At 39.1% G+C, this 19,605-nt stretch overlaps 1 protein-coding gene across 5 annotated transcripts in view; it reads right to left on the bottom strand.

Moving 5' to 3' along the window:
- Window positions 1-19,605, bottom strand: part of slc4a1b (solute carrier family 4 member 1b (Diego blood group)) — an 89,241-nt gene that overhangs the window by 57,635 nt on the left and 12,001 nt on the right. For 2 of the 5 annotated variants that reach the window (XR_009509043.1, XM_059956626.1), the window contains exons 3-9: window positions 18,978-19,128; window positions 17,231-17,310; window positions 7,756-7,826; window positions 7,148-7,173; window positions 5,871-5,941; window positions 2,180-2,357; window positions 1,896-2,031 (exon numbers count right to left, since the gene is read on the bottom strand). Coding sequence is in view for 4 of the 5 variants with exons in the window: in XM_059956626.1 (XP_059812609.1) it covers window positions 1,896-2,031; window positions 2,180-2,357; window positions 5,871-5,941; window positions 7,148-7,173; window positions 7,756-7,826; window positions 17,231-17,310; window positions 18,978-19,128 (713 nt within the window). In the remaining variant the exon portion in view is untranslated. Of the gene's footprint in view, window positions 1-1,895; window positions 2,032-2,179; window positions 2,358-5,870; window positions 5,942-7,147; window positions 7,174-7,755; window positions 7,827-8,507; window positions 8,682-17,230; window positions 17,311-18,977; window positions 19,129-19,605 lie in introns of those variants that run through there. The other 3 variants (XM_059956630.1, XM_059956629.1, XM_059956628.1) reach the window with 3 other exon arrangements.

Raw genomic sequence — 19,605 nt, forward strand, 5'->3', positions numbered from 1 at the left:
AAATATTTCTGTCACAGCCCCTGCCATTTCTACACTAACTTCCCACAAGGTCCTAGAGATTATCCTGTCAGGATCCGGAGATTTATCCACTTTTATATTTCTTAAAAGCACCAGTACTTCCTCCTCTTTAATCGTCATAGTTTCCATAACTTCGCTACTTGTTTCCCTTACCTTACACAATTCAATATCCTTCTCCTTAGTGAATACTGAAGAAAAGAAATTGTTCAAAATCTCCCCCATCTCTTTCGGCTCCACACATAGCTGTCCACTCTAATTCTCTAAGGGACCAATTTTATCCCTCACTATCCTTTTGCTATTAGTATAACTGTAGAAACCCTTTGTATTTATTTTCACCTTACTTGCTAAAGCAACCTCGTATCTTCTTTTAGCTTTTCTAATTTCTTTCTTAAGATTCTTCTTACATTCTTTATATTCCTCGAGCAACTCATTTACTCCATGCTGCCTATATTTATTGTAGATCTCTCTCTTTTTCCTAACCATGTTTCCAATATCCCTTGAAAACCACGGCTCTCTCAAACTTTTAACCTTTCCTTTCAACCTTACTGGAACATAAAGATTCTGTACCCTCAAAATTTCACCTTTAAATGACCTCCATTTCTCTATTACATCCTTCCCATAAAACAAATTGTCCCGATCCACTCCTTCTAAATCCTTTTGCATCTCCTCAAAGTTAGCCTTTCTCCAATAAAAAATCTCAACCCTGGGTCCAGTCCTATCCTTCTCCATAATTATATTGAAACTAATGGCATTGTGATCACTGGACCTGAAGTGCTCCCCAACACATACCTCTGTCACCTGACCTATCGCATTCCCTAACAGGAGATCCAACACTGCCTCTTCTCTAGTTGGTACCTCTATGTAATGCTGCAAAAAACTATCCTGCACACAATTTACAACTCCAATCCATCCATCCCTTTTACAGTATTGGTGCCCCTTGGGTTCAGGTGTAACCTGTCCTTTTCGTACAGGTTATACCTTCCCCAGAAGCTATCCTAATGATCCAGAGATCACTTCCTCAGTTATGCATTGATCTGCCAAATCATCCTATCCTTACTAATGTGTGGCACAGTCAGCAATACATAGATTACTATGCATGAGGTCCTGCATTTCATCTTTCTACTGAACTCCTTACATTCTTTCTTTAGGACCTCCTCCTTTTTCCTGCCTACGTCATTGCTACCAATATATTGCACGACTTCTGGCTGTTCACGCTGCTCAGTTAGAATCTTTTGGACCCAACCTAAGGCATCCCTGACCCTAGCTCCTGGGAGACAACATACCTCTTTCCTTCCCTTATGAGCCTGAGAGCCAGTCTCTGTGCCAGAGACCAGGTTGCTGAAGCTTCTCCCTGATAGGTTGTTCCCTCCACTCCCAAAAGTATCCAAAGCAGTATGCTTGTTATTGAGGAGAATGGCTACAGAGGTACTCTGCACTGGCTGCCCATTCTTTTTCTTTCTCCTAACATTCAGCCAGAGGTCTCCCAGAGTTCCCACATCTGATACATAGAACATAACACTAACCCTGGACCCATTCTCAATGCAGCAGCTATGTACTAATAGACAAAGAAAGAGCAAAAAGGAAAGCTAACTAGAAATTTACCTTGCTCTGTACTTACTTAGAGCTTTGGACTGTTCTTGCCAGCGCCTGTTGAGCCAAAGCCTCCCACTCTCACCCTGGTCTACTCCAACAATAGCCACTCCATTTGCACCTCATTTCTATTTATTGGCCCTTGCTAAGTTACTAATAACCCAAGCAATCTCTCACTCCACGGACAAGTCCTGACAGGCCTCGCTCACTTTTTAAAACTTTTTAGTAATAAATATATGGATATCTGAAGTAATTTGAACTTCTGTCTGAGGAGATGGTCATTTTACCTGTGTTTAAAGAGCAAGGTATTCAACAGAGTGGTTTTCAGTTTGGTCCTTATCTGATCTTTGGCTAAAATCTCTTCTATTATTTGAAGACTAATCGCATGCATTGTGATTTCCTTCAGGTCCAGCAAGACAGCACCTGATAGAGAAAAAGAAATGTTTTAATTTGCAAAAGAAGTCTTGGTAACATCATCACAAGTAAATTAGTTTTACATATGAATGTTGGTCTCACAGAAAATACTTGCTGCACAATTTTAGAACAATTGGAACAGAGTTATTGCACACACCATCTTTGATGGCCCTTTGGACTTCCAGGAGACTCCTGAAGCTGAGACAAGGGACATGTGGATGACTCCAACGGTTTGTGTCCAGATCCAAATTCTCCTCATACATGATCCATCGCCCTCTTTCCATCCAGTAATATTTGTCTCCATCCTTCATTAGTTCATTCATTTCAACAAATACCTGAGGTAACACCCAGAAGACGGAGATGAAGTGACTGTTAAATGGCAAAACATATTGGTTTTCTCTGAGCAACTGAATAAATATGAGCTTTTAGTGTTTGTTCAACAACTCATTTCTATTGGGCTAAATCATAATTTTTAAATCTATTTTCAGTTTGTTTTAATATTTAAATGATACTTTGTTCTGTGCTACAAGACTGACAATCTTGGTCTCATTGTATTTAGATAATTAATTATACAAAAGAAATAACAATACATCTGATTCTGAAACTAAAATATGTAAAACTTCCACGGGTGGAGATAAGGAAGAGATAAGTTTGATTAACTATTAATTGGCCATGTGTTACACAATAATCACAATGATCACTTCACAAATGCAGAGGTTCAAGAACAGCTACTTCCCTTCAACTTCAATTCGGTTCTTGAACCAAATGGCAAAACACTAATCACCACAGTTATGCAACATTATGACCACTAAATTTATTTGCTCTAATATTGACTTTTCTTGTTTTATTTGTTCTTTCTTGTAAAAATTGTGAATGACTTATGTCTGATTTATTTTTTTTTGCAGATGCTTGTATCTGATACTATGTGCCTGTGATGCCACTGCAATAAGTTTTTCATTGCACTTGTGTGTACATATACTTGCAAATATGACAAAAACTCCACTTTGACTTTGTTAGTATGATCATTGCGCTGCAGAGAGTTTCACTTCAATTAATTATGCAAATATGACCTGGAAGAATCCTGAACCACAATGGTGAAAGATAAACAAATTCTGATATTAGTGAGCAGTGGAACAATTATTTAAACATCAGTGGAACTTTGCTAAGCAGGTAATTATGGAATTCCTTGTATGGAAAGACAACAGGAGAAAATACTGAAACACTATGACAAGAGAGAGAGATTGTTGCCTTTAAAGGTCACAGTATGATTAGAAATCTTTTGAGTCAACAAAGCAGAATATTATAATTTCACTTGATAGTTAAGATAATATTAATAATTCTTTCAAATCATTGATATGGAAAAGCATGCCCTTACTTAAGAGGGATGTGTTGAAATGTGGGACAGTAAAATAAGCCTTGGAATTTAACATTAGAATTTACTGCCTTCTGGAATATTCCAAGATGGTGCTCAATCCATGATGGCACTGAAACATGGTGACTCTTTATGAGCCTGCTTTAGCTCGTTACATTTATTATAATTGTATTGACTCGTACCAACTGTTGGTGATGCACCATAGAGAGCATCCTATCCAGAGGTAACACAGCTTGTTGTGGCATCTCACAATCTGCTGGCAGAACTCAACAGGTCGAGCAGCATCAGAGGGAGGAAAGAAATGATCAATTTTTTTGGGTCGAAACCCTGCATCAGGACTGAGAATGGAGAGACGAAGTGGCCAATGTAGAGAGAACGGGAGTAATGACAAAGGATTATGAGGTGATTGATGGATTGAGGAGGGATGTGTGATAACAAGCAGGTTGTGCAAGGTAAGTGAGGTGAGGTGTGGCAGATTTGGGAAACTGTGGCGTCCTGTCAATGTGGCATCCTGTCACCCTTAGTAACCTACAACAACCTTTTACACTATCCACAACACCAACAGCCTTTGTGTCATCTGCAGGCATACTAATCCACTCTGCTACTTCCACATCTAAGTCATTTATTAAAAAAATCACAAAGACAGGAGTCTCAGAACAGATCCCTGCAGAACATCACTGGTCACCAATCTCCAGGCAGAGATCTCCATATAGTACCACTGTCTGCCTTCTGTGGTCAAACTAATTCAAAATCGACACAGCCATGTTTCGCTGGATCCCAAGCCTCCTGATTCTCTGAATGAGTCTATTGTGGGGAACCTTGTCAAATTCCTTACTAAAATCCATATCCACCAGACCCACTGCTCGAGCTTCATCAATTTGTTTTGTCACTTGCTTAAAGAATCCAATCAGACTTGTGAGGCACGACTTGCCCCTCACAAAACCATTTTGACTATCGCCAATGAGCCTATGCTTCTCTAAATGCTCATAAATCCTGTCTCTAAGAATCCTCTTCAATAGTTTGCCCACCACTAACATCAGACCCATTAGTGCATAATTCCCAGTTATCTCTATGACCTTTCTTGAACAAGGAATTCCATGTGCATCATCAGGAGGTGGGGATCTCAGGAGGGAAATGAGAGGAGGAAATAGTAAATATAGTGTGGGTGCTGGTGGGTGGTGGGATATGAGGTCAGAAGGTAAGGGACTCTGGTATGGTATGGCAACTGCTCTGCTGAAGACAACAAGAAATTGTAGAGATTTTTGAAAACAGCCCAGTCCATCATGCAAACCAGCCTTCCCTCCATCGTCTCCATCTACACCTTGGAAAAACAGCCAACAAAGTCAAGGATCTCTCCCACCCTGTCCATTTTCTCTTCTCCCCTCTCTCAGCAGGCAGAGGATACAAAAGCCTGACAACATAAACCATCAGATTCAAAGTCAGCTTCTGTCCCACTCTCAATGGTCTCTTGAATGGAACTCTCATACACTAAAGGATGAAGTCTCGATCTCCCAATCTACCCTTGAACTTTATTTGTCAACCTGCATTGCACTTTCTCTGAAGCTGCAACATTATAAAGTATATTCTGCATTCTGTTTTCTTATTTCTAACTCAATGTACGGCATAACCTGCCTGGATTGCATGCAAAACAAAAGCTTTTCATTGTATCTCCGTATATGCAACAATAATAAACTGTTCCAATATTACTGACACTGTTTTAAAATAGAGTCTAATACTATATTAAAACAATGTAATCATAAAAAATATGGAGCTGGCAAGTGAATAATAAAGGACAGCAGAAGGTTTAGATCCACCTCAACAAGGCCTAGGTGTAAGATAAAAAAGAAATTACATTTAACACTATTGGGTCTTGGTTTTTCTACTGCCCTCACTGTTTAGCTATGCAGTGAACTAAACAACTTCTCAAGAAATCAACTGAGACAAAAGCTTTCTTCTGGTTTTTAATGAGATCTCTTTTCTTTAAAAAGATATTGTTATTTCAAGGGCAAATAAAGAGTAAATGGAGATGTATGTCTTTCCGCTGTGTGCTTCAAATAGAATAACAAGTGCCCAGGAAACTATATAAAAACAGCTTACATGTAGGAAGTGATGGTCATACAAAGTGAAATGCAACTCTAGAAGCCAGAACAGTTTTCATGGGAAAATAAATAAAACAAAGGAATATATTTCCAGAAGCGTGAGTGTAAGTGCTCAGGATTGTTTTAATACAACTTAAATCAGACTTCATTCCACTCATGTGAAGATTAGCCCTATGACAATCTCAGGAAGAAACACATTAATAGAGCTCTTTCACGTAGCCCTGACCTCATTTTTCAGAATCAACAACGTATTGCGAAATCCAGTAGATATGATCAAATAATTAATAGTTAAAATCCAGCTTCTTCCTTCCTTTCCTAAAGTAGTTTAATCTCTTGTTTGAACAGTTACAGTAAGACTTTATCTTCTTAAACTATACCTTGCTAAAGGCATCTTCTCCAAATTCTTTGGCACGTCTCTCAGACTGAGGAGGATGACTGGCTTTGGGATCTGTTTACAAACAGAACGAATATTGGAACAGTAATTTTAAAACATTTATTGTTACTGAAATAACTTTATAATTTTTAATTTATGACTTATTTCAATTTTGATAGTCAGTACTCCAGCCGCACTGTCCTCATCCTAACATGATGAGAAATCTATTTCTCTCAGACTATAAGCTCTTTCATAATATACTGCACTCCATACAATGTGATTCAGATGCTACCATTTGATACTGGGAACCAATAGTTAGATTAGAAAAACTGGATCAAATTCAACTATAGAATAGCAAGTGCCATTTTGATAGAGTACATCAAGAAAATGCAAAGTAAGTTTTGGGAATGTAGGCATCAACAGAGGAGCCCAGTCTTTCCACTGTAATTTATTTACAGCTATGGGACCAGGAATTGGGATAGGTGATATCCTGTTTACAGTGCAACATAAAAATAAACCTCCAGAAATGGCAATGTCAAATGAAAAGTCATTTAATGAGATTTAGAGTTTGGAGTTTAATACAATTAATTTGACAGTAAGAATAGAATACTGCATTAAGCACACAATTTTTTTTCATTTGTTTTGACGATCGAGTATACAGAGTGAAAGTTGCATATCCAACATTAGACATTGGTGGCTTTTTAAAGACTCACCAAAAATGTGAATAATTTTATCATTTATTTTCTTCAAGTCCTGGTAATGTTCACTGTTGCTGTGTCTGGTACTGTAGCCAGGTCAGTCTTGGATCAACCATTTGAGGCTTTTATCTGACTTTTCTTGATTGCACGTAAAGGTGAGAATTTTATGTACAACATAACCATTAAATGTTTATTTAATAGATTTAGATCCAGACACAGGCATAAGTCAAAATTTGCTTAATATGTCTATGTGGTTATACCAAATTATAATAAACTGCACATGCAATCATTCTGTGGAACCTTTTGAAGTGTCAGTATTTTACAGATACATGGTATTATTATAAGTCTCCAATAAATTACTAACATATTATGTTATTAAAGACTTCTGTAAATTTGGAAGCTGAGTTATAAATTATGTTTAAGCCTAACACTGTCAACACATCTTCAATCCTGAGGATATGTTGAAGATGAAGAAGACTATATCCCAAATCATCTGTTCTTGTTATTTCTTAAATAACAAGAAATTTTAAAGTGATCAACTTGTTGAAAACATTAGGTATAAAAAGTGAAATATGCCACTTACCCTTTTGGAGAGGTGTTTTGTCTTTGCTACAAAAACAGAAACAATAACAAACTTAGAAAACAATTGTAGGGGTATCACTAATTATATATAGTCCATAATTGTTGTGAATAGATAGATAGGTGGAAATTTCATCTATGTAGAACTTTGACATTTTCATTATTAATGAACAACTGAATAGATTTTTAACAATATTATTTGAGTCACTTCCCCTATCAAACATTGGATTTCCTGAACTGCTGTTAATATATATCTCAAGGAAATTGTAGAAGGAGAAGTACAAGATTTATATTAAACAGACATGATTGTGCTGAAGGTACTCTTTCCTATTTGGTGATGCAATGAAACTCAAGTCATTTCTCTTTATATAGATCATACAATTTGAATATGAACAGACAAAATTGTAGGACAGGAAAAGACCAGCCAGTTTATTAATCTTGCATGGGGTGAAGACAATTCATATCCTTATACATAGGAGGCAATAAAACAAAACAACTATTTATTCATGGGCAATATGAGAAAAAATGCAGGTATAAGAAAGTTTCACATTGGCAAATTATAAGTAACTTTCTATTCCAATCATATAAAGAAGCTTTGAGGTGTTCACTTACCCAAAATCATCAGTATGTTGCTTGGAAGTGAACTTCTGATGAGGCTTTGGACTTGGTTCATCAGGGGATGGCTGTATAGAGAAAAAATGAGTAATTACTAATTGTGACAGAATTGGTAAAAAAAAATTACAAGTTACAAGCATCAAAATCCAATTAAGAAGTGGTCAACAACTGAAGGCATCAAGACCATGTGAACACCTTTACTCCCATATTCCATTTAAAATCATTTCATAGGGTATGTCCTTGGCTCAGCACATAAGTGCCATTACGACAAAAGCACGGCTTGCCTGTACTTTCTTAGAAGTTTGTGAAGATTCGGCATGTCACTTAAAACTTTGACAAACTTCCATGGATGTGTATTGGAGAGTATATTGACTGGATGCATCACAGCCTGATATGGAAACACCAATGCTCTTGTATGGAAAAACCTACAAAAAGTAGTGAATGCGTCCCAGTCCATCATGTGTGAAGCTCTCTCCACCATTAAGCACATCTACATGAGGTGCTGTTACAGGAAAGCAGCATTCATCATCAAGATCCCCAGCATCCAGGCCATGCTCTCTTCTCACTGTTGCCATCAGGAAGTAGGTACAGGAGCTTCAGGTCCCACACCAACAGCTTCAGGAATAGTTATTACCCCTCAACCATCAGGCTCTTGAACCAGAGGGAATAACTTCACTCATCTTCACTCGCCCCATCACTGAACTGTTCCCACAACCAGGATTTCAAACTAGGCCATTTCAAGGACTCACTTTCAAGGACTTCTCATCTTACGTTCTCAATATTTGTTGCTTATTTATATTTTTTCTTTTCCTTTTTGTATTAGCACAGTTTATTGTTTTCCTCTTGCACATCGGTTGTTGTCCATCATGTTGCGTGTGGTTTTTCATTGGTTCTATTGTGTTTCTTGTACTTACTGGGATTGCCTGCAAGAAAATGAATCTTGAGGTTGTATATGGTGGCATATATGTACTTTGACAATAAACTTACTTCGAACTTTGATGGTTTTACACCTTGTGATTGAATGACAACCAAGAAAAGATATATTCATCCTATTACCATCCCCACTCTGGTGACCCTTTTCTCATAAAGGACATACAATTATACGCCCCATTAAAATAATACACGTGTATACCTGTATGTTATATCACAGCAATATATGTTATATCCTCCCTTAGTAGGATACCAGTATATATCAAGCAGTAACTCATAATTTGTCACTTACTATAGTTCAGCCAGGTGATTAGATTTCTCTCTGGTTTGTCAAAGTTCTGTATTTTATTTCTCTTTTATCTGATATGATGCCATTTTTTATATTAGCTGTTGAATGGTCATGTTTTTAAAAGGTCTTTGACAATTTATCTCTCACAGTCACAGTACAGTGATCAGAAAGCAGTTGTGAAAAGATGAAAGCCTATTTTCTAATTTGGAGCTAATGATGGGTGGAAGAGACAATGTTTTGTTTATTTTTTATCCATTCATGGGATGTGAATGTCACTGGAGATGATTGTCCAGCTCTATTTGCTCTCCAATGGGGAAAAAAAACAGTTGTGGGTTGCTGCAGGCAAAAAATTAAAATAACGTTGTGCACATAGGTCTTTCTTCTGTGTTTCGTTCTTTCTCATATGGTTCTCTATAACAGTGTGGAACTGTGTCCACATATGGTATTTTATTAATATTTGTATGATTATCCTTCCACTGTGTATTGACTATTTCTGCCCTGATAAGTTCACGTCCAATTCATGGCTCTCAGAGGGATGCAGCTTTTAACAATGCTGAAGAACTCACAAATGCTGACAAGATAACAACCATTCAGTGTTGTCTCCATTCACCATCTGTTCCATAGGTCCTAGACTTCTGGAGCTCTGCTTCTGCATGCAGGTATCTGTAGACCTCTTTCTTTTACCTTGAGGAAAGCTGGATCTCCCAATCCAGTAACACCTTATGTTAGTGGTGAATTAGTTCCCTTGATCTCCTGGACTTTCTTATTAACTCAGTCCTGATTCTACTTACTAGAGAAGCCAAGAAGCTCTTCACAGCGGCCCATGAGCTGCAGTGCTTCTGTGGATTCTGATATTCTTGAGATAATCAATAGGATTATGTGGTGGTGCAGAGTTACTGGTGCCCGGCATGGTGATGATGATGGGGTAACTTTGTTGCCTCTCATTCAGATGATTAAATAATCACTGAATGCCCCATCCTGTGGGGTTACTATTGACCAGAAACTAATCTAGAATAGCTACATACATAATATGGCTACACATGCAGGTTAGAAGCTAGGAATCCTGAGGGGAGTAACTCCCCTCTTAACTTCCCAAAGCCAGTCCATGATCTACAAGGCTCAAGTTTGGAGTTTGGTGTTAGTCTCCACTTGCCTGGATCAGCACAGCTCTAATAATGTTCAAGAAGCTCGGCACTATAATAGACAACCCAACCACCAAAATTCAGTCACAGTGGCTGCAGTTTTTACCACTTACAGGGTGCACTGCAACAATTCATCAGGAAACTTAGACAGAATCTTCCAAACCCATGACATCTACCAATGAGAAAGACAAGGGCAGCAAAAGCTTAGAGAACACCACTACATGGAAGTTGGACTCCAAGCCACACAGCATCCTGACTTATATATATCGTATATAATGGAATATTTTGCAGGTCAAAATGCTGCAACTCCCTCCCTAACAGTGTTGTAGGCAGCCCACACCTCAGGGACTGCAGCAGTTCAAGAAGGCAGCTCATAAAACCGAAACTCAAACTAAATAAGTATCAGAAAGAATTTATAAAAATTGCACTGGCAGTAGCCAAAAAAGCTATTGCAGTTACTTGGAAATCGGATTCACATTTAAGTATAGATTCTTGGAAGAAAGAAATCTATGGTTGTATTCCATTAGAAAAAATTACTTATAATTTAAGAGATAAATATGAAACATTTTTGAAAATTTGGAGCCCTTATTTACAAAAGACAGGATTAAATATATAGATGCTTTTAAGATGAAACAATTGGTTATTAGGGGAAAGAAATAAATATACATATTAAAATTATTACGAACTCCATGGAGCATGTGGAGATCTTCCAACCACCAGGCATTCTTTCTTTCTTTCTTTCTTTCTTTCTTTCTTTTTTCTATGGGGCAGTTAGGGGGGAGGGGTTAAGGGGAGGGGGTATGGGTTATATACATTGTTTTTTCATACTTTGTAATCATTTAAAAATGCAATAAAAAATTATTAAAAAAAAAAAAAAAAAGAAGGCAGCTCATAAGCAATGAGGAACGAATAAGAAAAAAAATCAAGCAGGAACCAGTGCTTGGGCCAGATGTGATGCCATGGTGTTTTGTGTTTTCGCTCTAACAAGAGTGTTTGCTATGATGAGACCATGAACTAAAAGACGAATCCTGTTGCACTTGGCCTTCACTGCCCCTTCATTGCTGACTTCATCTTCACAGAGAGTTGTGTCATTTCCCAAACTCCCATTGAAAATGACCAGCAGGATCAGCTTGTCTCCTTTTGGAATGCAACCCAGTTTTTTACAAGACCAGAAGTGAACTCCTGCCTGGCCTCACCCAAAACTACAAGAGTTGGAGAGCATGCACTGATCACTGCTGTGTGATGGTTCAATAGTAGACTGAGCCCAAGGATTGCAGAAACACCACCAGTTCATTCTCAGTGGCAAAGCTCACTATGTGAAGATGATGTTCCTCTTCTGTTGGATCCACCATATTGTCCTGAACCTAGTCATTTCCTCCCTATAGTGTCTCATTCAGTGTGCCAATATTGTTGTCAAAACATCAAAATTCCTAAGTTCCAAAATGGAGCAATGTCTGCCATTGTTGAGATTGATCGTGATAGTCCTGACCTTCACATTGTGCAATAGAAGTTACCTTTGAATGTTTTCTTTTAATGCATGTTAACTTTGCACATTACCTTCATTGAGTGAGGTCTAGATCCATTGGTAAATTGGGCAAAGATAATTGGAGGGAAAATTCTGTGACAGAAGGATAGTTCACACATGTGCAGGCACTGTCCAGTGTGCAATTGATTCACAGAGATTCAGCTGCATTGCTCATGCAGAGAGGGCTTTGCCCGTTGTCTCCCTCCTGGTTTCTCACCCCTATCTTGATTACAGAACCCAGTTTTGTCAGATTTCAGGGCAGCAAAGAGTTGAGAGGCCTCTTATGTGGCGTTGCCTGAGATGGGCCAACTTTGTGGGGTTCCTGAGGATCTTGTTATTGAAATTCAATGTTTCTGTTGATGCTAAAACTTTGGTCTCAAGGTGATGGAGATAATAGAATTATTAAGTAGTGGTCAGTGCAGCAGTAACCGGTGCTTATCATACTATTGACATTCGCCACCACTTTCAATGTGTTAGCTTTGAAGGTTTTAAGATCAAGGACTGAGACTTAGCACATGGTCTATGGGGCAAGAGTGAGTCCAAATTCTCCTGAATCTGGGCTACGCATAGCAGGCAGCTTGAGCCACTGGAAAATACCACCAGATCTGTCTCTGCACAATCATCCAATTTCAGTGGATGAACAGCTGATCTCTCTCAGGTGAATCTCCACAGTACTGATGTCCTTAGTTAGCTATGTCACACTATTTGCATGATCAACACCAGACTCCTGAAATAGACTCTGTACCATAGTAAGACATTCTCAGGTGGACAAAACAAAGTGTTCAAGGATGTATTCAAATCCTCCTTGATGAACTACAACATCCCCCATGCAACAACTACATGAACTTGTAGCCCATGACGACTCAGAATGGAAAGGGAGCATTTAGGTGGTAGTGAGAACACTGAGTTGGGAGCACATAGAGGTCTGCAGTGCTGGTAGCAGAAAGAGTGATCTATCTCCAAAACTACCCAGCCACCTGCCTCATCAACCAGCTATCCAACCCATGAAACACTCTGCGTTTCTTATATTCCCCTCATTAGCCACATCATAACCCACAAAAGAACATTAAAAATAAGTCATTCTTGATCTTGAGAGATTGTCCAACAGGAGAAAAAAGGCATATGCATTAAGTGATAATTTGTGTTACTGTTACTCAGGTGTCTCTAGAAGATTATTTGAAAGACATTCTATCAATTTGCATTCATTTGCCTTGATCCAGCTGCTTTCTTGTGCAGTTGGTGTGACAAATGACCTTCAGTTCTTCAATCATTTAATGTCTTTGTCTTGGTTTGGCAAGGTCAGACAATGAAAATCTGGTATCACAGTCATCTTTGCGTGGAGCAGTCCTGGTAGCATTGCTGAAAGACTATTTAACCAAAGTATACTGGTCAGTAACAAAGTCACTAACAGAAACAACAAAAGCTCACTCACATTACAGCATGAAATATTCATGGGTCACAATATCATTATAAGACATAGGAGCAGAATTAGGCCATTCAGCCCATTGAGTCTGCTTGCCATTCCATCATGGTTGTAGGTAATCAGACCTTGTGTGCAGCCCTTTAACAAGGGCTTTTACACTATTTATGTGACCTTAAAAAGAATGGATGATGTCCAAGCCCTGCTGTTATTTTCATTGCCATGCTGATTTGCAGCAAAGTTTTCTCCAGTTCATTGACAGGAGGGAAGTGCAGTCAGTTCCTAACTGGGAACAGGAATGAAAGAGCAATGGAAATGAGTGGCCAGAGAAGCTCTTTAGCTTCTCATCTGTTGTCTTTACTCTTTCTCAGTTCATGAGAGATCCTTGTGGTCCTGATGGCCAAGCCTGATTCTGCATGGGAATAAGTTGAGCTGTGATTGGCAGTTCAAAATCTACAATGCATTGGCCAAGAGCAGCTCGGCAGTCGAAGCAGGGATCGAAGGCTTGTCTCCACCCTGCTGAAGATGTAGGGATTAACTCATGTTGAATGTCAGAAGGAGGATGAGCTTGCAGTTATATGGTAAGAACAATGGTGTGCAACACTACTAATTCAGTTGCTTCATATTTTTTAGACAGACAGACATACTTTGCTGATCCTGAGGGAAATTGGGTTTCGTTATAGCCACACCAACCAAGAACAGTGAAGAAATATAGCAATATAAAACCATAAATAATTAAATAATAATAAGTTAATCATGCCAAGTGGAAATAAGTCCAGGACCAGCCTATTGGTTCAGGGTGTCTGACACTCTGAGGGAGAAGTTGTAAAGTTTGATGGCCACAGGCAGGAATGACCTATGACGCTCAGTGTTACATCTCGGTGGAATGAGTCTCTGGCTCTACGTACTCCTGTGCCTAACCAGTACATTATGGAGTGGATGGGAGACATTGTCCAAGATGGCATGCAACTTGGATAGCATCCTCTTTTCAGACACCACCGTCAGAGAGTCCAGTTCCACCCCCACAACATCACTGGCCTTATGAATGAGTTTGTTGATTCTGTTGGTGTCTGCTACCCTCAGCCTGCTGCCCCAGCACACAACAGCAAACATGATAGCACTGGCCTCCACAGCCTCGTAGAACATCCTCAGCATCATCCAGCAGATGTTGAAGGATCTCAGTCTCCTCAGGAAATAGAGACGGCTCTGACCCTTCTTGTAGACAGCCTTAGTGTTCTTTGACCAGTCCAGTTTATTGTCAATTCGTATCCCCAGTTATTTGTAATCCTCCAACATGTCCACACTGACCCCTTGGATGGAAACAGGGGTCACCGGTGCCTTAGCCCTCCTCAGGTCCACCACCAGCTCCTTAGTCTTTTTCACATTAAGCTGCAGATGATTCTGCTCGCACCATGAGACAAAGTTTCCCACTGTAGCCCTGTACTCAGCCTCATCTCCCTCACTGATGCATCCAACTATGGCAGAGTCATCAGAAAACTTCTGAAGATGGCAAGACTCTGTGCAGTAGTTGAAGTCCGAGGTGTAGATGGTGAAGAGAAAGGGAGACAGGACAGTCCCCTGTGGAGCCCCAGTGCTGCTGACCACTCTGTCTGACACACAGTGTGGCAAGTGCACGTACTGTGGTCTGCCAGTCAGGTAATCAATAATCCATGACACCAGGGAAGCATCCACCTGCATCACTGTCAGTTTCTCACCCAGCAGAGCAAGGCGGATGGTGTTGAACGCACTGGAGAAGTCAAAAAGCATGACCCTCACAGTGCTCGCCAGCTTGTCCAGGTGGACGTAGACACGGTTTAGCAGGTAGACGATGGCACCCTCAACTCCTAGTCAGGGCTGATAGGTGAACTGGAGGGGGTCTAAGTGTGGCCTAACCATAGGCCGGAGCTGCTCTAGAACAAGTCTCTCCAGGGTCTTCATGATGTGGGAGGTCAATGCCACCGGTCTGTAGTCATTGGAGCCACTGGGGCGTGGTGTCTTCAGTACAGGGACGAGGCAGGACATCTTCCACAGCACAGGAACCCTCTAGAGACTCAGGCTCAGGTTGAAGACATGGTGAAGTACTCCACTTAGCTGAGGGGCACAAGCTTTGAGCACCCTGGGGCTGACATCATCCAGGCCTGCAGCCTTGCTTGGGTGGATACATGTCAGCTGTCTTCTCACCTGTTCAGCTGTGAAGCCCACCGTGGTGGTTTCACATAAATATAATTTCTTTTCATGATTCTCTGATCCTGCCCATGTGTATTGGCCCCTTGGTCTCATCAACAATGAGCATAACCACACACACACATACACAAATCTATTAGATCAGTGCAGATAATATAGGTGAGCACAAAAATTATCCAAATCTCAGCAAAAGTATTTTATAGAAAACTTTCAACTGATAGGCATCAATACTTATCGGTGTACTTCCCTGTCTTAACTTCAGTCCCCGTAATAACCATTGGCATAGATTTGCTATGAGCTTGTGGGTGTTTAGGAAGTACATGAACTCATAATAATAATAATAATAATAATAATAATAACAACAATAATAATAATAATAATAATAATAATAATAAGTGCAAATGCCATGTTACTGTCACTACAATTGATTGTTTTAAAGCTGACAATCAACCAGATCATGGGTTATACACACACTACCTAAAGCAGTGCAGTGAAATGCCAAAGCTGGTGAACAGGAATGGTATAAAGATCTTAACTCTTAAGTCTTAACTCTTCCATCCCAAATACACATAGATCTGCTCCTTAATGTTTATTCCAGTCTTTCCACTTTCAGCAGAACCTAAAACCAACTCTAATGTCCAGGGTATTTACAGATCAATCTCATAAGGAAGTAAGAAGAAAATTTTGCCTTCAGAAAATTGTAGAATTGGATCCAATTACCACAATGTTATGGCTTAAGAGTTTTCAGAAGGACACTGGGTGAGTACGTCAAGAAGACAGGGAATTGAAAGGTAGGCTTGGAGACCGTGTTATGCAGATGTATTGGAAGCAGGCTCACATCAATCTTCCTTTATAAAAAGGACTGCTCAGGATCTATTACATTCAACTGATAGTAGTAATTCATCTGTTGAGTAACCATTCCTAGTTTTCTTCCCAGCTGTAAGAAGGCAGATTTGCAACCTCAGAAATTTACAATCTCACTTTAAAAAAAATTAATAATTTTGTAAATGTGTTTTAATATTGATACTTATTTTAGGACAGCAAAAGGAATTTCAAGAGAGTTGTTGCAGACATACTGGTATATAAGAAAACAAAACAGATTAAGGTGAAGTAATGTGAAATGATCAGCTTTATGGATTTTGAAATAAGGATGTAAAATTATGGAATAAATAAAACTAGTTAAACCAAAGCCAGAAAATGTTGAAAAACTCGCAGGACTAATGCCAACTGACCCACTGTGTAATTCCAGCATTTTCTGGTTGTATTTTGGATTTCCACAATCTGCATTTATAGTTCATGTTCCATGAATGTGTGGACCACTCCTTCTGCAGTTACATAAGGTCTCTCTGTCATATTGTGGACTCTCTCTTGCCTATTCAATAAAATTCTGCAAATGTTGCCCAAGTTTAATCAAGTGAAACTCAAAGCGAATCCATCCACCTTTCTATGAGACTTCAGAATTCCATTTCTTTTGCCTTCAGCTATTTATTATGCCACACTATACCTGATGGAACATCTGTCCAGAAATGTCAGTCTTGTTCCTTGCCAGTTATTTTAAAAACTGTTAAAAGAATGGAAACACTTGGCCTTATAATGACGATGGTTTGCTAAGGAAAGGGGAAAAACATAGGAACTAATGTTCATATCAGTTGCTTGATACTGGTCCCAAAGTGATAGTTGGAAAAGTACATTTTTGTCTCTGAATTGCAGTACAAAATACCGTAGATCCAATTGGTTATTGCTAACTTCAGTTTGTAACAGAGGTTTAGTTCTGTTAAATATTGAATACCATCCCATTTCAGATATTGTCTAATCAATGTATTTGCTTTGTTCCATGTGCCAAGTGTAATATGATAATTTCTTCCATTTAAGTGCATTAGGTAGTGTCCAGGGTATATTGCTGACAAGTGAAATCTAGCAGCAGATAGGTTATGCACCAGTCAGGAACACACTCTGGTATATAGAGCAATCGAGCTCTTTACCTGGTCCCCAGGTTCTGTCTTCTCTTCCTGACTATCAGTGGAAGGTACTTGGGGGCTGCAGGCAATTAGGTCACGAAGGTCTATGAGAGATTTGTTAAAAGGAATATTAACAAGGGTGTATTAAATTGTGTTGTTCAATTACATCCTCAATGTATATCCTGAGAAACCCACTTTAATTGGCTATTTTGAGAGTATTTTATAAACATAGCTGAATGAAAACAGGGGAAAACATTGCTAGTTACAATGTCATCAGAAAGTCGGCTATCAATTCCTCCAGGTCAAACTTTCAGATTCTGCAGTATAATGCTTTTCTAGTTTCAAGTTTATTATTCTGGCTTCTGTCCTGGATTTTTTTTGTTGTCAATGCTTTCTCAAAATTTGCTATACTTCAGCTTGGCATCTGAATTCAGTTAAAAAGGTAAGAAAGATGACCAGAATTAGATTATGTGATCTCCCTGAATCTGCTGTATCTATCAAACTCCATTTTCTTGCTTAAGCCTTATATTAATTGATTCCATTAGTATCCAAAAAATCCACAGATTTCAAGCTTGGATATTCACACCTCTAGGGAAGAGGATCCCAAAGATACAAAGTCTACAAAATGAAAACATCTTAATTTTGTTAACCAACACCAGGAGAAATCCTTCTACAGAGACTACAACACCTGTTTCTCAGATCTCTGACCAAGGGAAACAGCACTCAGTGACCAACAAATCAAGCACTCTCACATTAATTAATATTCTTTTAAACATCACCATACATAAGCCAACCCTATGCAATTTCTTCTTGTCTGGAACTAGTCCAGGAGAACCCTTATACAGACAAATATACTGTATAATATACATCAAGAAAGCAAAGTATATTTATACTCCAGGTGTGGGCTAACTGAAGTCCCTCATGTATGCAGCAAGACTTCTCTCTAAAATCCAACAAGGTCGCAATAGTTCTAGAATCAAAATTTATTCTTACTGCTAATATGAAAAGTTAAGTGATACTTATTCTTGGAGTTCAACCTTGATGACCCTTACTGCTGGATTCTGAGCTCATCACCTTCATTTCTGACGCCTGAACTCATAGAACCCTCACTCCTGAAGTCTAAATCACTGACTTCTCAAATGTGGAGTCTGAATTCATTGAGATCTAATGCCTGGAATCTGAAATCAGACTCACAGCCTGCGTCTGAACTGACTGAACTCTCATGCCCACAGTCTGAACTCATAGAATGCTCACCCATGGAGTCTAAACCCAGTGACCCTCAATTCTGGAGAATAAACTCGCTGGATCTGTTCTCCTGTAGTCTGACATCATTGAACATCATGTCTTGAACCTGAACTTAGAAACTGTACTCCCTGAACTCTCAGTCTTGGAATTTGAACTCAGTGACTCTCACGAGTAGAGTCTGACTTTCTATCTGCCTCAGTCAACAGTAAGTGACAGCAAATGCTAGGTATTTTTTCAGCTGAATACTGGATTCTTTCAGCTGAAAGAAGTTATTGCTTTCCCAGTATCCTCATCAATCTATTGACATTGGAGAAAGGATATAACAACATTTTGATAACTTCATCATGTTTGCTTCAGAATGCATAGCATTGGCTTAGTTTTCAATTCAATACTATTGACAACTTTCCCTTGTCTATTTCCATTGGCGGTAAAAATTCTTTTTTTGTGTTAACTATGAGTTAACAAATTACAATGTGCTCACTAGCTGAACTTTGAAAATGATTCAATATATTTTATATCTACTCACAATTAAGATCATCATCATCATCATCATTCAATTTAGACTCTTCGGTTTCAAAGTTTACGTCCTCATAACTCGCCACTTCCAGAGTTCTGTCCAAGTCATCTTCCTCTTCATCACTGAAGTGACCCTCAATGCCTCTGGGTGAGGAAGGGTCCTATTTGGCATTAAGTGGAACAATCAACAACTCTTACTCTACAGAGTGGCACAGGTGGAGAGATATTAGGAAATGAAGATTGGATTGGATTGGCTGTCCATCAACATCCCCCCCCCCCAAATATTGTTTATTCTGTTGAACTAAGTACACTATAGAACATTTTGATAATTCTGTTTTGCTGCTACTGAGCAGCACAAAAGATGGGGCCAGGACACAGTCTAGGATCTAATCTCACTATTCCAATATCAGAGTCCGTCGGACGCTGTCTGTAAGGAGTTCATACGTTCTCCCGTGAATGTGTGTGTTTCCTCTGGGTGACCTGATTTCCTCCCCCATTCAAAAGACGTACTGGTTAGTAGATTATTGGTCATTGTAAATTGTCCTGTGATTAGGCTCGGGTTAAATAGTTGGGTTACTGGGTGGAGCCGGAAGGGCCTGTTCTGTGATGTATCTCTAAATAAAAATAAAATAAAATTT

This window comes from Hypanus sabinus, chromosome X1, assembly GCF_030144855.1.
Source record: "Hypanus sabinus isolate sHypSab1 chromosome X1, sHypSab1.hap1, whole genome shotgun sequence".
NCBI lineage: Eukaryota > Metazoa > Chordata > Chondrichthyes > Myliobatiformes > Dasyatidae > Hypanus > Hypanus sabinus.